The sequence below is a fragment of the Dioscorea cayenensis genome, chromosome 14, assembly GCF_009730915.1.
Source record: "Dioscorea cayenensis subsp. rotundata cultivar TDr96_F1 chromosome 14, TDr96_F1_v2_PseudoChromosome.rev07_lg8_w22 25.fasta, whole genome shotgun sequence".
In the NCBI taxonomy this organism is placed as follows: domain Eukaryota; kingdom Viridiplantae; phylum Streptophyta; class Magnoliopsida; order Dioscoreales; family Dioscoreaceae; genus Dioscorea; species Dioscorea cayenensis.
Window position 1 is genome coordinate 19,920,341 of NC_052484.1, and position 16,886 is coordinate 19,937,226.

The window sequence follows — 16,886 nt, forward strand, 5'->3', positions numbered from 1 at the left end:
TCTACTATATCCAATGGGACTTGAATTCGAGACTTTTAATTTAAATACCTTGCATCAATATCTTTTAATAATGGGGCAAATGACGCTAACCTTTCGCAGTCACTTATTATCATCATTTTTTTCTCTTATCCATAATTTTATAAATAATTAAGAGTGCATTAGAAGTGATGAAAATGTGTAAATGGCCTAAAACTTCATTCCTAAGTGCTAATTAAATATAATACATGTATCCGCACAAACAAGAAAAAAAGAAGAAGAAAAAGGAACTCCATTTTGAATCATATGAACAGCCATGTACAATTAGAATGTATATTAATTTCCTTCCAGAAAGAAATTTAAACCATAATTAAGTTGATCTCAATTTCCTTATCATGCCATCTAAACATCCAAATGATTGAAATCTTTCATCTTCTTCATTGGATAGACTGCTCTTCTTAGCCAAACCAGGAAACATCCAACCTTTCTGAAAATATTAAGAAAAATCAAGAAACAAATCCCTCCATAAATACCCAAACTAAGAACTCCACTCTGTGGAATACCAATGGTCAAGTACATTGCATCCCATGCAATGAAAATCCAACTCATAACTTGTGCCATTTGTTTGATCAACAAAGCAACCTTCTCTCCCCCACAAATCCTACACAACATTCTTGAACAAAGAGTGCCAACAACTGCCCATGTTGTCCTTGACCACCCTCTGTAAAAGACCAGCTTTCCTCCCACCATCAGAGCCTCTCTCCTGCACACACACGTCGAACACTCACCGGAAAACGTCGACTTTGTTAGTGCTTCCAATCCTGTGTAGTAAGGCAAGATGACAGAATCCAAATACAAACTAGCATGCAGAATTCCAGAAACCGTTGAAGCTTCAAGTATTGCATACTGTAAACTGTTGTCAACTTGGTTTTGGAAGGCAAGAGCTGAGAGATGAACAAGTTGGAGAAGTGCAGGACCAGTGTGCATGAGAGGAAATACAGTGTTAATTCTGTAACCTTTTGAGAGAATCAACAGCATTAATGGAAGACATATTGGACCTGAAGGCAAGAGATATCTTCTCTTCTGGTTTGTCCTACTTCTTCTGAACTCCATTGCCGTGAAGATTGCAGTTGAGGCATAGGAAACAAGGGAGAACAAAAGCACTGCAAAGTCCACAGCAGAAGAGTAGTTTCCAGGATAAGTACTGCTGCAGAAGTAGTGGTAAGGACAGTTGATGATGTCTGTGGTTTCCTCAACTTGCCATCTGGTGCATTTGAAGAAGGTTGTGGTGATGTTCTTCAAATCCCATTCATGGTGGAAAGCTGCATGCAAAGGTGGCAATGTGAACCAGCTATGCATCATCCTCACCATCTCTAGATTCATCTCTCTGATGTTCTTTTCCAGTGTTTATTGTACCTTATTTTTGTCTCCATGAGTGGTTGGGAGATTGTTGTAGCTTGTGGATGCAGGAGAGACTAGATGGAGATGGAGAAGGTTCAACTGATGTTTGTTCAGAAGGATTGAAGATTAAGATGGAGTGGAGTTGAGTTGAAGTGAAGGTTGGGGTCAAGTTGGATTAGAAGCAGGGTGATGGAGGCTTTGAGAAAGGGATGGTGGAATGGTAATGCTCTGCAAAATAGTTTTGAGGTTGGTTGGAGAGTTTGGTGGCAAGGAAATTTCATATTGAATTCAAGCATCTTTTTGTAGTTCATTGTAGGTCAAATGTCTCAAGTTCTGTTCTATTTAAAGATTCCTTCTGAAAACTAACAATTAGTCAACTGTATGTTGGTGCTCATCTTAATACACACACACACACACACATATATATATATATATATCTTATATACCTATGGAGCTTTATTTGTGTTATAATTTTCAGAGTTTTGTTTGATTGTGTATGGACGTTCCAACCTGAAGGGCAGGCCTTGTTTTGGGAATTTTATTTATATAATACAAAGAATAAAAAAATCTTTGGTTTGCTGGAGCTAGATCATGAGTAATAGCTACAAAAGTTTGTTTTAATTTCATCTTATAATAATTCAAAACTTAAAAATTAATTAATCAAACTCAACCCACTTGTTAATTAAAGCTATAAACAAGTTAAAGTTAAAACTAAGCCAAATTCAAGCGCGTCTGTAAGAAACATTCTTTGCTCAAGAAGTCAAAACAAGATTAAGAATAAAAAATGTCATCTGTTAATTTCAGGTAAATTCCAGTAAATTTGATAAATAAAACATTATAATTTACCAAGCCAATAGATAATAATTCCAAAGACAACAGCATTCACAGAGACATAAGAGCATTCTTAACAGGTATTTCTGTTACTTGGAAGATTATAAGATAGTTTTCCTGTCTACAACAATACATGCTATCTTCTTCTTAATTTCTACTTCCTTACATTGATATCTATTTCTTGAGCTATCAGTATTTGATCGTATCGACCAACTACCTCCAACTATACAACTTTGTCAACAACAACACAAAAACTACAACATCAAAGAAAATTCTGCATCTCGTACTTGTTCGATGTTCAGCAAATAGGTTGAGAACAAGGCATCTTCACCGGGGAAAACACCACAGTAAGCGGAGCGTGATCGGAAAGAGAGTAGTTCTCCGGCCACATTCCTTTCTCGACTTCTGGTGGGAAGAGAACAGCATCTTTCACATTGAAACCAAACACCAGACCCTCGATGCCCTTACCTAAGTTCACTAGGTTACTTTCTTCAGGATTTTGCTCAGGTTGCTCTACGCCCACTGAACTCCATATCCGCTGCTGAAAACATCATTGATCCTTCTATCAAGCCTGGAAATCATTCAAACTGTGGTTCAAAGAAACAGATGGGAAATATACCTGAAATTCTTCATGGTCAACAACACCATTTCCATCGATATCCGCTTGGATCCACAAAGATTTTATCTCTTGTGCAGTAAGACCAGTTAGCTGGCTGGTTAAGCCAAACTGTTCCACATTCCAAACATTAATATCTGACTTTCCATAAGAAAATGCATATTTCATTTACTTGTAAGTTGTAACCAAGAAGTACCTGGCAGAGTGCTTGGCAAAAACTTTGGTAGGTAATGTAATCACCAGGGCTGTCCGTTTTAAGCATTGCAAATGCATTATCACCTGTAAGAGAAGCTTGGCACAGAAGATACTGTAGGAAAAAAACCAAAAATAATTAGTTGACTAAAGTAGAAAAAATGACTACTAAATTAGCTGAAGAACAAAAGACCTCATACATTTCATAGTCATAGCAATGCTTTATGAAGCCTGCACAACCACGAAAAGGACAAATTTTCATAGCACGTAGCAAACATGTGAATAGATCAAATGCACGTTAACATAACCAACATCTACACCCAAGCATCAATAAAGCATTTAAAGTAAATGCATAAGCATGTGAATATAAATCAATGATGTTACGTGCCCATGTGAAGCTGGTTTTTCAGAAACCACGAAAATATCTACCTGTAAAAAAAAATGTCAGCCAAAGCATGAGGGTGACATTTTCTGGCGGCCAGAAAAAGGGAATATCATGTGGCATGTGTCAATTACCATCTTATCTAAATAACCACTGATTACTTTTGGAAACCAGATCCACCCATTGATTTTTAAATTGGTAGCTGTGGTCAGACAAAGTTTATCACTGGTAGAAAGACCACTTAAAATATCTACACAAACCGCCTATCATAAGCAGATAATGTAACATTTTAAGCACTTCATAAGAGTGTGTTTATTTGTAACTAAAATATGCACCAAAAAAAAAAAAAAATCCAATGCATGGTATACTGCAAGCAGTTGCATTGCAGAAAATCAACAGTTTCTACAGGTAGATCAATAGATATGATACCTGAAGTCCTGGATGAATCCATGGATACTCCATTCCTCCATCTATATTACTAGGCATAAAATATTCTTCCTATATCTTATATTATATAACGGAAGAGAACCAATAGTGAGATTTCCTTAATAAGGTTTTAAGTAAACTACCATGACAACCAAGGCCATCCAACTCAAGAAATAAGTGCTGTACAAATCATGAAAATGAAAAGGCACCTTGATGATCCCAAACACGGCTTCATTCCAAGTAGTTTCCAAGGGCTTCCGATGCTTATTAGGATTGAGAAGCCAGATAAAATCAACCCCACAGATGTTGCCACGGTGATTCCGATGGCTAACCCACTGCAAAATACAACTTAAATTTGTAAATGCTGCAACTTGGTAAGAACAAACTAGAGAAAAGTAAAAAATAAATAAACAATAAACTCAAAATTATCACCCTATGTGCATCAGCATCACTGTCGGTATAGCAATGTGCAGTATCATATGACGATACAAAACCTTGCGACCTCAAGAACTTGTACACATGTCCACGTTTACTACCATTCCAATCGCTGATAAGTGCAAAAGAAAACTTATCAACCTCTCCATTAAAAAATACCAACCATCATAGCATAAAAAAATATTGCTTTTACTTCACTAGGAGGAAGTACAGTGGAAAAGAACAGACCCACAGAGCATGATTGGCATGGGTGTAAGATTGTGCTCTTGCTGATATGCTTCTACATACTGAAGAATCTTGTACACCTATATATGCAATGAAATGAAGAGAAAATTTAAGTGCATGATAGTAGAAGCACCATTGGTCATTAAAGCAACACCAAAAAGATAAGAAAGTTGCTAAATGGAAACATATTACCTGCCGCAGTCGGACAATACAATAGCTGCAATCATGCGGAAATAGAAGGTGTGTATTAACTATGAGAATTTGTTGATGAATGTTGTTCTTTCGACTTTGCCGAGAGGAAACAACTAATTCAACATGCAGCAGCTGCGCAACTCTATCTCCAAAATCATGAAAAAGCAGATCACGATATTTTAGAACACTAAAGTAGTCCTTATGCACTGCAGTCAGTAGACCTGAAAACATGAAGATAAGTATTCTAGTCAAGCATCAATACAGAACTTTCACAACTAAAATATATAGTTTAATAAAGTGCTTCACCAATGTAAATTATGATGCTAACCTGTGGTTCTTCAAATAAAATAAAGGTTTTTGTACGAAAATAGCTGGAGATAAATGTCTATTCAACAACTTAAAATATGATAAAGATAAGTACAAGCAAAAATCTCCCCACCAAAGGATCTCATTAAAGCCAACTAGATTTCTGGAGGAGCAAAAGTCCTGTTCCTCCAAAAGGAATAAGCATACTATTGATCATTTTATGTTGTTTTGAAATTAGAATATTTCTAAGAGAAATAATTGAAACAACTTGGAACAAATCCTTCTTCAGAATAAATTTTCCCATGGCCACCAAATTTATATATCTATATGATATAAGTGGATAAACCATCATTAATTTTCCCATGCCCACCATTTACTGCCATCAATTTACCAGAAGGAGTTCACAAGATTGTGCAACATCAAAGTCCAAGCACCATGACAATCATAGCAAATGGAATTTTGTAAGCATAATGGTATCTAAAGCATCTATTCTTTTCTATAACTGGTCTTTCTTATTTGGTATCTACAAAAGTTCATGCCCCATTCTCATTGTAAAGTGGATTTTTTGAGAACTAATGACCCTCCCCCCTTATTAATCTAAAACAAAAGAATCTTTCATTACTTTACACGTATGAAAGTATGATAATTAAGTGACATATAAAAACCATACACAAACACCCAGCAAGCAATTTCAATATTGCTTTTACAAAAACAGAGAAGGAGGATTCCTTCTAGGATTGAGAAGGTTCTCATTAAATAGCAACGTTAGGACCACAGACTCAAGATGACGAAACCATCTTCCCACAAGCAAAGATAAGGCTACAAAAAGTTAAGCTAAATGATATCTTAATTCTCCATGAATAATCACACAGTAATGCCAGGATAATATAGCAAACGGAATTCATAATATAATTACCTCTCAAAAAATCACCAAATCATGCAGATTTATAAAGTTTCTCCGATCATTGAAAACACAATAAAAAGAAAAAGAAAAACACTAATCTTTGAGACCTAAAGAGGAAAACGAGATGAAAATGTTATCAAAATCCATACCATCTCCACGATTGTTCGTGCGAGCGAGTTTGAAGCTAACGTACCCAGCATCCCCCAACCTTTTCTCATACATATCAACGAGTTCTTCATTCCCCAACCAGACCTCCTACACCACCATCAACAACATAGAATCACAACAACAATCAAACATCTAAAACCTCATCCCAAAACCAACCTCTACCACTCACCTGAAGACAAATAATAGAAGATCGATCACAGAGCAACCTATCAATGATGCTCTCATTCCTACTAAGCCAATACGCCCGGTGTTCACTCTCCCTGAGGCTCTGATCCTGAAAAACCCCCCAACACTTGAACAAAAACCAATCAAATCAAACAAATACCCAAAAAAACCAATCCATACCTCAGTATCAAGCCTTTTATAGATCGGCGCAAGGATATTGAAGGTCGTACAAGAGACACAGCGCTCCCCACCTCCCATCGTCCTCTTCCTCCGTTGCCTCACCGCCCCGTCATTGCCTTCCTTCCTCTGCATTCAATATACCAATCCAATCACCGGAACACTGAGCACGAAACTATCGGAATTCTCGATACTTACCATTCTCGAGCCGGAGGATTGAACCAGAAACAGAGATATATATATATATAAAAATGGAATTTTTATTTTTCTCTTTTTTTTGGTATTGAGATTGTCTCGATTGTAATCTCTCCGCTAAAATTTAAAGAACCGACGGGGCGGACGAAAATTTCAAATAAGTCCTTCACTGAGTCAAATTTTACGATGAAATCCTTGATGCCATATTTTCTGAAAATATTCCACAATCGGTCTCAAATTATATCCGTAAATCAATTAAAATATTAATTTTAAAATTGTACACACGTATTTATTTCCTTCTAATGACGTAAATATGTTTGCTGTCTTTTATTTTAATTTAAAAAATTATTTTGGGTTTTTTTTAATATTTAAATAAGTCCCTGCCAATTACCGTTATGGATTGGAAAATGATATCGTATCCATTGGATTTCTTTCGGACGGTTGAGATCGGGTTTGAGTCAAGATTAAATATTGGATCATATCGTGGACGTAAGAAGACCGAGTCGTACGCTGTCCATTAATTCGACGGTGAAGATGAGTTGGCAGCGCCGACGACAACCGACGGATGGATTTCGGCGTTACCTCGGGATCGGTTTCACACTTTGACACATGTCCGGTTGGCTGGAACCGTCCGTTTATTTTAATAGTGGTTTTAACCAGTGAGATGGTGACACGTTTCGCTGGCTTTGCGAAAGGTGAACAGACGGTGCTTGGATTGAGGGGGATGTCTTTTGCGAATGGGCCCTCTATTTATTTAATTATTATATATAAATTAAATTGAGATTTCTTATATTTAATTGCTTGAAATTTTGATTTTTAGATTTCACGGAGGGGTTATTTGAAAAAAGAAAAAAAAAATCGTGTCGGTGGATTTGCTTTGCTTGTGGGAGCAGGTGATGTTATGATTTTGATTGACGGTTGTGATTTGCGTGAAATTATCGCTTTGGGCCCCTCGTTTTTTTTTATTTTTAAGATATTCCGCGGAACAACTATCCTTCTTTTAGGGTGTTTTTGTTTCTATCCTATATGTCCCCATAAAAAATAAATAATTATTATATCTTTATGAAAATTATAGTTATTATTTATTTGTATTATCCGACCCTTTTCATTATAAAAGCCGTGGTATGATCCATAGTAAATCTGTAAATATTTTGAAATTTAAATTGTCTTTTTAATCATGAAAATTTTTTAAATAAATAGAATTATTTGCCAATTACCCCCTTAGTCTATTAGTACCATGCCTTTTGAATAGGATGTTTTTTAATAGAAAATAAATAAATAAGTTCGAATCTCAACTCATATAAAGTACGAACAGAAATAACTCTATACTTGTGCACATCTAACAATTTTTACACAAGTACGCAGGTAGTTTTATCTTTTTGTTCATTCAATCTCAAGCTTGACAAAAAATTGTAAGATTAGGTCAAGAAAAATATTAGTATTTATTAAAGATCCAAATCATAATAATTAGCCTAAAATGAACCAACACGGCATGGTAAGCCTCCAATAAGACAAGTTAAATGATAAAAACAAGTATAATTAACTAGCATATAAAAGCAGTAATATGACAGTTATTCCATAATCCATTATTTACCAAGGCTTAATTATTTTAACTTTTTTAAGAACAGCCTTTTAAAGTGAAAAACAACGTTGTTTAGAGGGCGTTCATTTCACTGTAAGTGAAGAAAAGTCAGGAAGTGAGGGAAGTGCCACTTCTCTGAAGTGAGGGGAAGTGATATCACTTCCAGGACTTCTGTGTTCATTTGTCAAAAAGTGAGAATAGAACCGAAGGATTTAGGTGTTAGATGAAGTTCTATGAGTTCAAAAAAAACTTTAGAAGTGAAAATAAGTTGGTTTTTATAGATTGACTCACTTCCCCCCACTTCAGTAAAAAAAATACTGAAGTAAGCTTAATTCAAAATACACTTCAGTCAGAAATGGGGGAAGTGTCACTTTTTCTATTTCAACACAAGTGGGAGAAGTTAGACCACTTCCCCTCATTTCTCCACTTTCCCTGAAATGAACGCCAATGTATATTATATATATATATATATATATATTACCACTTGTTTTGCATGTGTCTTATGATTGTAAGAAAATGAAAGGTCATGATAGATGAGACATTTTGTCTACAGCCTCCTCTTGCTTCACTTGGTATTAAAAGAGTGGCCATAAAGGTACTAGATATGAAAACCTCTTGTCAAAACCACTAGCTCAAATGCCACTGTTTATTGCGTACATATATGGCTGTAAATAATGGTAAAGGGGGACCATTTTGGATCAGGATAAGCCGATAAGGACCAGAAATTTGTATCATTGGGTGTAATATCACATCAGTTTTGACGTCAAGCAACCAAGTCCAGTAACATGACAGGATGGATTTGAAAATGTGAACCAAATTTCCATGCATTAGGACCTACCATGCAAATATTGCGTATCATAAGATTTAAATTGATATCAAAACTTTAATTTTAAAACAGGCCCTAATGGTTTATTTGCAAGGGGCTGCAAAATAAAAAAAAAAAATTTGATAGAAAAGATAAAATTTTATTATGCAAGAAATGCAAGTGATTATTATAGAAATTATGATATATTTTATTCCTAGTGTTTGATTAAAAAAATTTAAAAAAAAAAAATTACGAAAATCGACAGATCGAACCATCGGTGGACTACCGGTAAACCAATGACCAATCGCTGAAGACCAGCTGGACCACTAGTGGACCACCAGCGTGTCATCAAAAGGTGACCGACCGAACCATTGGTGGACCGATGACCGATGGCTGGATCGAAAGAGAAAAAAAACTTTCTACATTGAGAAATATTTCACTCTTAATGAAATTTTTTTTTAATGTCATAATACTTATATTATGCCATAATTTTATACTCTGTAATTCTTCCATTTTCATTTCTACTTAAACAGAAAGCAAGGGGCATTTCTTGGCATAATTCTCAAAAAAATATTAAATTATAGCATACCATTCAGATTATGTCATGATTTTAGTTTATCCAAACAAGGCCTAATGGTTTATTATTTCTTACATAATTCAGTCATTTCAATTTATTCCAATTCTTTATCTAGTTTGGATATTGGCATCATTCAATGTATTCAACATTCTCCAAAACTCAACTTGGCAAATACCAAAAAAGAGAACATTGTGTCTAGTCATTCAATGCATACAAGTTGGATAAAGTTCTTCAGATTTGCAGTCAAGGTAATTCTGAAAGCAATGTTAAAGCATAGGCATAAATACAAGTGTGAAATGAAAGCTGCATTTGGATTTATGTCAATAATTTTGTGAAATTCACACTTTTTGGATAAGAACTGACGGTGCAAAAACTAAAAAAAATGGCACATGTATATAATTTTTTTTTCTGCAGCATATATACAGAGGTGTTTATACAGCAGGAGGGTACCCGAGGTTTATGTTCATTTCTGGATGCTGAATGTTTCTTCTTGAACCCCATTCATGGCAGCATTCCAGGGCGAGACGAAGTGCCGTTCCTAGTCCCAGCACAATGAGAACACCTGCATTTTTAGTTTTTGACAGAGCTTTAGGTCCAATGTAAATCATAAATATATTTGATGATGAGAGAAAATATTGGAATATTGACATACAAATAATATGGGGAGTATTGGGAGGATTTAAAGAAGTAAGAGCTTGACTCTCACTCTTGTGAACTGAAATCAGAGATGGCGTTGAATTTACGAAAAGAACATGATGCTCTATTTGCAGAGTTGCATTATTGTGTGACCGGGTTAACCGTGCGACAATCTCCAAACCAATCAAATTAATGGAATCCAAAGCAACACAAATAAAACCTTCTGGACACTAAGTGACTAATATTGACTAAATTTTGGCATCAAAGAGCCAAAATGAGAATCTCAATTGACAAATTTAGCATCATGTTTGGATTTGAGATCCACTAGTATGATGCCTGCTTTGAACCACAAATATATGATGGCATGGTAATTGCGAACTAACAACCATCAGGGCAGCAAGAATCTCATCTAATCACAAAATTTTGCAGCAAGTTCCCAGTTCTGATTTTCATTGCATTATGTATATATATATACTGAGTAACTAAAAGCATAATTGTATAGGTGATGATAAGGTTCAAATGTTTCATGGCCAGCAAGCCACCAAATGTCTTTCTCTTATCTTTACCAATCTGACAAACAAATCAACTTCAACCAGGATCCTTTAGCATTGAATATCAAAGGAGTGACATCTCAACCATGGCAACCCTGATTTTCCATTGAGTGAACAAATTCCAGGCATGCTATCACAACTGGATCAATAATGATCAAGTCTAAATCTAAAAGAATTTATCAAGGATATATAACATAATTTCAGACCGAACTAACTAAATATTCAGTTACAAATAAATTTCAGTAATTTTTCAATTAAATCATAGTCATCAGGCTCTCAATCTACAACACTTCATTGAGGTTTCTATAAAAACCCCATCGTCTAATACAGCCATTTGGACATCCATTGTTTTTGAGATAAGGTCTGTGACCTCAAGAATCACAGGTGTGCTTTAATTGATAATGAAAAGCATATGGGAAGGGAAACATACCCTTACAAAGTGCAATAACCGAGGAAAAAATTCTGACAAGAACTCCCACAAACAATTGATCTTTCCAATGGAATTGCCATCACTGGTTATATTCCCCATCATTTGATTAATAAAAGTGACCCAAGTTGACAAGAATATTCTTTGAAATATTTTATTTTGTATGCTCAAAGAATAATGTTATTGCAGAAAATGTTTGGGATATATGCCTTTTCATTTGTGTGAATGAAGAATTGTCCCTGTAGCTCATATGAGACAGAAAGAAGGTACAGTTGCCTAGGAAGAATAAGTGCTAAAGTTCCTAACCATTGGCATTTGCTAGGAATCAGAATAAGACATAACAAACCAGAGAGCTTGATGGAGGAAAGCAAAAAATTCAATAGCAATGATATTTTTAATGGAACCTTGAGATATGCTCTTGCTACAGGTTTCTAACAGTTCCTTTGTTTACTGATCATAATACATTTATTGAAATTAATCAATGGGGAAAGCATTCAAGGGTTATATGATTTCACCATGCCATTCATGCAATAAATCAAAGTTAAAAAAACTACACTGATTCATTAAAGAAGGGGCAGCATGTCTTCCAATAAAAGTATGGACAAGCATTACCTATTATGATGTTCACAGGAAGTGCAGAAACTCCGAGAGAAACAGATATTAATACATCCAATAAGAGCCCTCCAATTAGAATGGCAAATGCAACCCATAGTGGGCTGAAGCACCCCTGTTACAAATAAAAGGCAATGTTAAAGACAGAAATTAATGTAATTGAAGTTTCATTGGCATCCATGAGGTGTAATGATAAGGTCAACAAATTCGTCATCCATCAAGCAAATAGTTGAAGTTGAAAATTAGTTTGTCGTGTTTCAGTCATATCAATATGATGTGTACCCTTTCTCGTTCTCCTCGTCCAAAAGTAGACCCTCCATGTGCTGGATCAATCCTCCAAACCCAATAATTTGACTGCTTCATGAAACACGGGAGAAGAAGCAAAAATTAGAATTAGCAGGTAGGTGAATTCAGTTATACTGTGGCATGAAATATGAAATTACTTGGACAACATCACTATCATTTTGAGTCATATTTCAAATATACACATATTATTTCGTATTTAGCTACTCCAAACATTATGCTCCATTAGAGGAACAAAGCTGCACCAAGTCATCCAATGGATATGCATATAAGCTAATATTTTAATTGCACAATCAATATCAACTTGAATAGCACAATATCAAACAAATCCTGTTAGCAAATAATAATAATAATTATTATTATTATTACTAAATAAATAAATAAATAAAGTGCCCTGGTTTCTGTGTACAATGTCAAAAATGTAACCAAGCATACAGGATCAATTAGAAAATCCTGCCTAATCAAAGATAAACTTACTCTTGATTGGGGCTCTGGTGCTGGAATATTTACAGCTACCTGTCTGCAAAGAAAATACTTAGCAACTGGTACTACATTTTCAAGATTTTAGCACGAGAAATAAATCTTGCAAGGTTAAGACTTACTGGCATATTTCACACTTGTTTGAACCTCTAGTCCGGAACCAAATCTCAATGCAGGACTTGTGTGTTTTAGCAAGTTCACCTCGACATCCACATCCTAGATCAAGCAACGGTTCTTCAGTTTGTTGCTGGCAAACTCTGTCAAAATTATGACAAGAATCACCAATAACCAAAGGGCGGGCACGCAAAATGGAAAGAAAATTATATTTACATACATAGGAAGTTAGACACACAAACAAGCATACACACGCACAGAAACAATGTGCATCGTAACTGTCAAGAGGAATAGCATCATCCCTTGTTTGCAGCAGAGTAATTGCTACAACAAATTCTACATAAGTAATCATCACTGATTTCTATAAATTTAAAGAACCCACCAAGTCATCGAAATAAAACTATGGAGCATGAGGTTTACCACACATACAACTTGAGAATAGGGCAGAAAGCACCACAGGAGGGTTTAAAGCTAAAAAAAAATACCTTACCAGTTATCATACAGAATCAGTATATTTTATAGAATGCGTTGATAACAGAGAATAAAATCAAGGTGACTACTTTTGCACAATCAATCCATGAACTGTCAACAAAACTTTGTCAGGTGGTTTTGCTTGCACTGAGAGAAGATATAGATAGTCCAAGTTAATGCATAGAAAATGTAGCTTATAATTTCAAGAGTGAAAATACGTATCCCAGATCAAGAAGCCATTTCTTGGAACTTTGCTGAAGCCTTGGAGGGAAAAAATCAGAAGAATTGCATCCAGGCAAGCTTCCTAATAGTCTAATACGAACCAAAAAGGTTGCTGATTTCATTACCAACTTAAATCATCCTAACAATCAAAACCCTAGGCAAAATGCTTCATCCAGAACAATAATTTAACAAGACACCTCCTCAACATTTCACAAACAACACAAGTTTACAAATTCCATAACCAATCAAGTGAAAAAAGAAATCCATCTCTACTAATGATCCGATTTTTTTTTCTTACCTGCACTGCTCGTGCTCACTGTCACTCCTCGTCAAAAACCCTTTCTTAGCCAAGGCCACCGCGGCAACAACCTTCTCCGGGCTGGCACTCTTCGACACAGTCCCCTTAACATCCAGCACCTCCTCCGGCTGCGCTATCACAATACTAAGCACCGAAAGCGCCTCCCCACTTCCAGATTCCACCTTCGGACCCTCCGCAACATTCTGCATCGGATTACGCTCAAGGTCTTCACTATATTGCCCCTCTCTTTCCCCACGCTCTCTTCTCCCCAACCAACTCCCTCACCAACTCAAAACCCTGAGAAATCAATCCAAACAACACCTAAGCTTTTGCCACCCAAAAAAATCACAACTTTCACAGATCTAAACATAAAAAACTCCAAACAGAATCCAAAAAACTCTACCTGAAAACCACTAAGGATTGCAGGAAGCTTAGTGGGGCAACAGAAAGCACGAGCTTCATTGATAATCTAGGGCACACGGCGCTTGAAATGCGGAGGCGTGGAGAGAGACTCGCATCCATCTACTGATCCTCTCTCTTTGTATTGAGAGTTTCTACGAAAGAGAAGGACAATGGCGATACTAATCCATACGGATAAACCAATGGACCCAAAAAACCGACCCATTGTTTTGACTCTTTAATTTTATTGGCGAAAAAATTGGTGGGGCCAGGGTGTGAATATAATAAGTGAAGTTTCTTTTTGGGTTTTAATTGTTTGGCTGGTAGGTGAGACTTTGGTGCATTTTTTAGTTTAATAAAAAAAAGTAATTTTATTTTTTTAAGTATTTAGAAAATGATTGAAAAAGCGAGGGAGAAACAGAGAGAGTTTGGTATTGGCCGACCAACTACTTATTAATATTTATATATATATATATAATAAAAAGAAATAAATAAATAAATAAATAGTGGGAAAACGTTAGTTTTGGTGATCCGCCGGAAGAGGGTAAGGATAGACAGGGACATGTTCGTTGAACCCTCATAAGAGTACATTATTGGCGGTTTATACAAAATATTGAAGTACAATGAGTAATATTGCTTTAATAATGAATTATTTTTCTAGTGAGAATTGAGAAGGAGTGGTTCAAATGAGCATAAAATAATTGGGGAAGAATAACATTAGGAGTTGGGACCCATTAAATATTAATTGGAATAAAACAATCCATATTTGTGGCTATTTTTTTATTGGTAGTTTTTTGAATATAAATAAATAAACTACTAAATTTATTAGAGAGAAAGGAAAACATATATGAGGATAAATAAGACCATTATAATGCAGATTGCCCATCATTCACCATAAGTAAAGAAAAGTAGCATAATAAAATTTAATGGCTACTAATAAAAATATGTGTCACCAAAGTGACAATAAACATAATGTGAATTTTTTCAACATGATTTTTTTAAAGTATGAAAAAGCAAATATCTTTAGGAAAAACTATGAGATCAATTTTGATTATGATTGATAAAGATGAGATAATGCAAAATTTTAAAAGAGTAATGCTATACTGTGCGAATAGCTTGGCCGAATTCATGACACGAATGAGATGGCAAGCATGTGTCATCCATTATTATCTCTCTTAATCACCATTTAAAAACAATTCAAGCCCTACTTCCTCTCTTCTCTCTTCGTCTTCACACCGCCGCTATCTCACATCCCACGCTACCAAACTCGTCACCCGCCTTCGCTGCCGCCACCGACTCTGATGAACCCCCATCACTCGTCGCCCGCGACTGTTTTAAATTCGATTGGAAATGTTCATCTAATGGTTGTTCATAAGAGTTTCATAAAGAAATAATGCACAGAAAAGCAACACGCCAATGACCAACTCCACACCAAAAGCTCATTGTCAGAACTCACAAATAGTTAAAAGCGAAATCATTGAGTTATCATCACTGATCAATAGATTATTATTAATGTAATTATGTAAATCATACATCATCTGCAAACAAAGCCCAGAACTCATTGAAAATTCATTCAAAATACTGATGTCAGTGGAGGAACGAGTGGACCCAATTGCAAGCAATACCATCAAAATAATTTCTATGGTCATCCCCAAGAGGACGGTCTACATTATTCCACCCAACTCTAAACACTTTGGCATTAGCTTTCGGTGTGAGTAAGTATGTCTTTGAGAGAGATTAGAGAGTGACATGGTGCGTTGGCGGGCGAAGATGCAGACGCAGACGCAAACAAAGAAGAAGAAGAAGAATATGGGGTGGCGCCGGCAATAGGGTTTGTTTGCGGGTGACGAGTGATGGAGTTCGTCGGTGTCGGTGACGACAGAGACTGATTCGTTTGCGGGCGAGAGTGAAGACGAGGTGGCGTGGGTGACCATATTTTTTTGTAGGGGGCGAGTGATGGGGGTTCGTCAGAGTCGATTGCGGCAGCGACAGCGGGTGAAGAGTTTAGTAGCGTGGAATATGAGATAGCGGCGGTGTGACGACGAAGAGAGAAGAGAGGAAGTAGGGCTTGATTTGTTATTTTTTAAAAAAATGTTGCTGATTAGGATAGATGATAATGGATGACACCTGGTTGCCATCTCATCCGTGTCATAAATTCGGCCAAGCTATTCGCATCATATAACATTACTCAATTAAAAATACTCTTATTCCACAAACAGACTAAAGTGATATTAACTTCAACATTACTCTAAAATAGTGGAATATGACCATTACTTTTATATATTCAAAATATTGGTGTCATTTACATATTTATATAATTTTATTATGAATTCTTTTTAGAATGTTAATCTTAAATTAGAAACAATGTAATGCGGATGTTGAAATGAAAAAAAATGCTACAAGCATGGATAATCCGCATCACCCTCCAAATTAACTCTAGTTTTCAAGTTTGTTAAAAAATTATATAATACAATTAGATAATTCCCATTATATGTTATACTCACGCTCATCACAACGATGAAAATTAACCATATATATATAATAAACATTTTAACAGGAGAAAACATAGCCAGCAAGGCTTTCTCATGAGTATCATAAAAAGGAATTCGGTAGCTATCATAAAGAGGTCTCATTTTCACTATTTTTATTTGATGTTAATCAAGCGTAGACCATTAATATTCGAGCATAACCCTGCTTGTAAATATATCTTTTTTGTTTTTTTATTGAGTTTATCTGTGTTTAATCACAATTTTAAAAACTCTAATATAATTATCAATATATATGTGTGTGAAATTCATACTTCAAGGCGCTTTCACCC

General features: G+C 35.6%; 3 protein-coding genes across 6 annotated transcripts; all 3 read right to left on the reverse strand.

Moving 5' to 3' along the window:
- Positions 1-250: 250 nt before the first annotated feature.
- Positions 251-1,653, reverse strand: LOC120275362. The gene has a single exon (XM_039281905.1). The coding sequence runs from the start codon at positions 1,357-1,359 to the stop codon at positions 379-381; it is 981 nt and encodes a 326-aa protein (XP_039137839.1). The 5' UTR covers positions 1,360-1,653; the 3' UTR covers positions 251-378.
- Positions 1,654-2,238: 585 nt separating this feature from the next.
- LOC120275778 (uncharacterized calcium-binding protein At1g02270-like) lies at positions 2,239-6,726 on the reverse strand. 3 transcript variants are annotated; one of them, XM_039282475.1, is made up of 11 exons: positions 6,595-6,726; positions 6,400-6,525; positions 6,224-6,328; positions 6,036-6,141; positions 4,677-4,897; positions 4,488-4,564; positions 4,257-4,371; positions 4,034-4,159; positions 3,021-3,131; positions 2,828-2,935; positions 2,239-2,749 (listed from the first exon to the last, which is right to left on the reverse strand). In XM_039282475.1, the coding sequence occupies exons 1-11, from the start codon at positions 6,595-6,597 to the stop codon at positions 2,507-2,509; spliced, it is 1,341 nt and encodes a 446-aa protein (XP_039138409.1). In that variant the 5' UTR covers positions 6,598-6,726; the 3' UTR covers positions 2,239-2,506. The 3 variants fall into 3 exon arrangements, with proteins under 3 accessions (XP_039138409.1, XP_039138410.1, XP_039138408.1); XM_039282476.1 differs by lacking the exon at positions 6,595-6,726 and having other exon boundaries at positions 2,239-2,746; positions 6,400-6,531; XM_039282474.1 differs by lacking the exon at positions 6,595-6,726 and having other exon boundaries at positions 6,400-6,531.
- A 3,121-nt stretch (positions 6,727-9,847) lies between these two features.
- Positions 9,848-14,217, reverse strand: LOC120275906. 2 transcript variants are annotated; one of them, XM_039282636.1, is made up of 7 exons: positions 14,073-14,217; positions 13,670-13,966; positions 12,687-12,821; positions 12,562-12,604; positions 12,064-12,135; positions 11,782-11,896; positions 9,848-10,117 (listed from the first exon to the last, which is right to left on the reverse strand). In XM_039282636.1, exons 2-7 carry the CDS (start codon positions 13,876-13,878, stop codon positions 9,987-9,989), a joined length of 705 nt encoding a protein of 234 aa, XP_039138570.1. In that variant the 5' UTR covers positions 13,879-13,966; positions 14,073-14,217; the 3' UTR covers positions 9,848-9,986. The 2 variants fall into 2 exon arrangements, with proteins under 2 accessions (XP_039138570.1, XP_039138569.1); XM_039282635.1 differs by having other exon boundaries at positions 12,064-12,138.
- Positions 14,218-16,886: the final 2,669 nt, after the last annotated feature.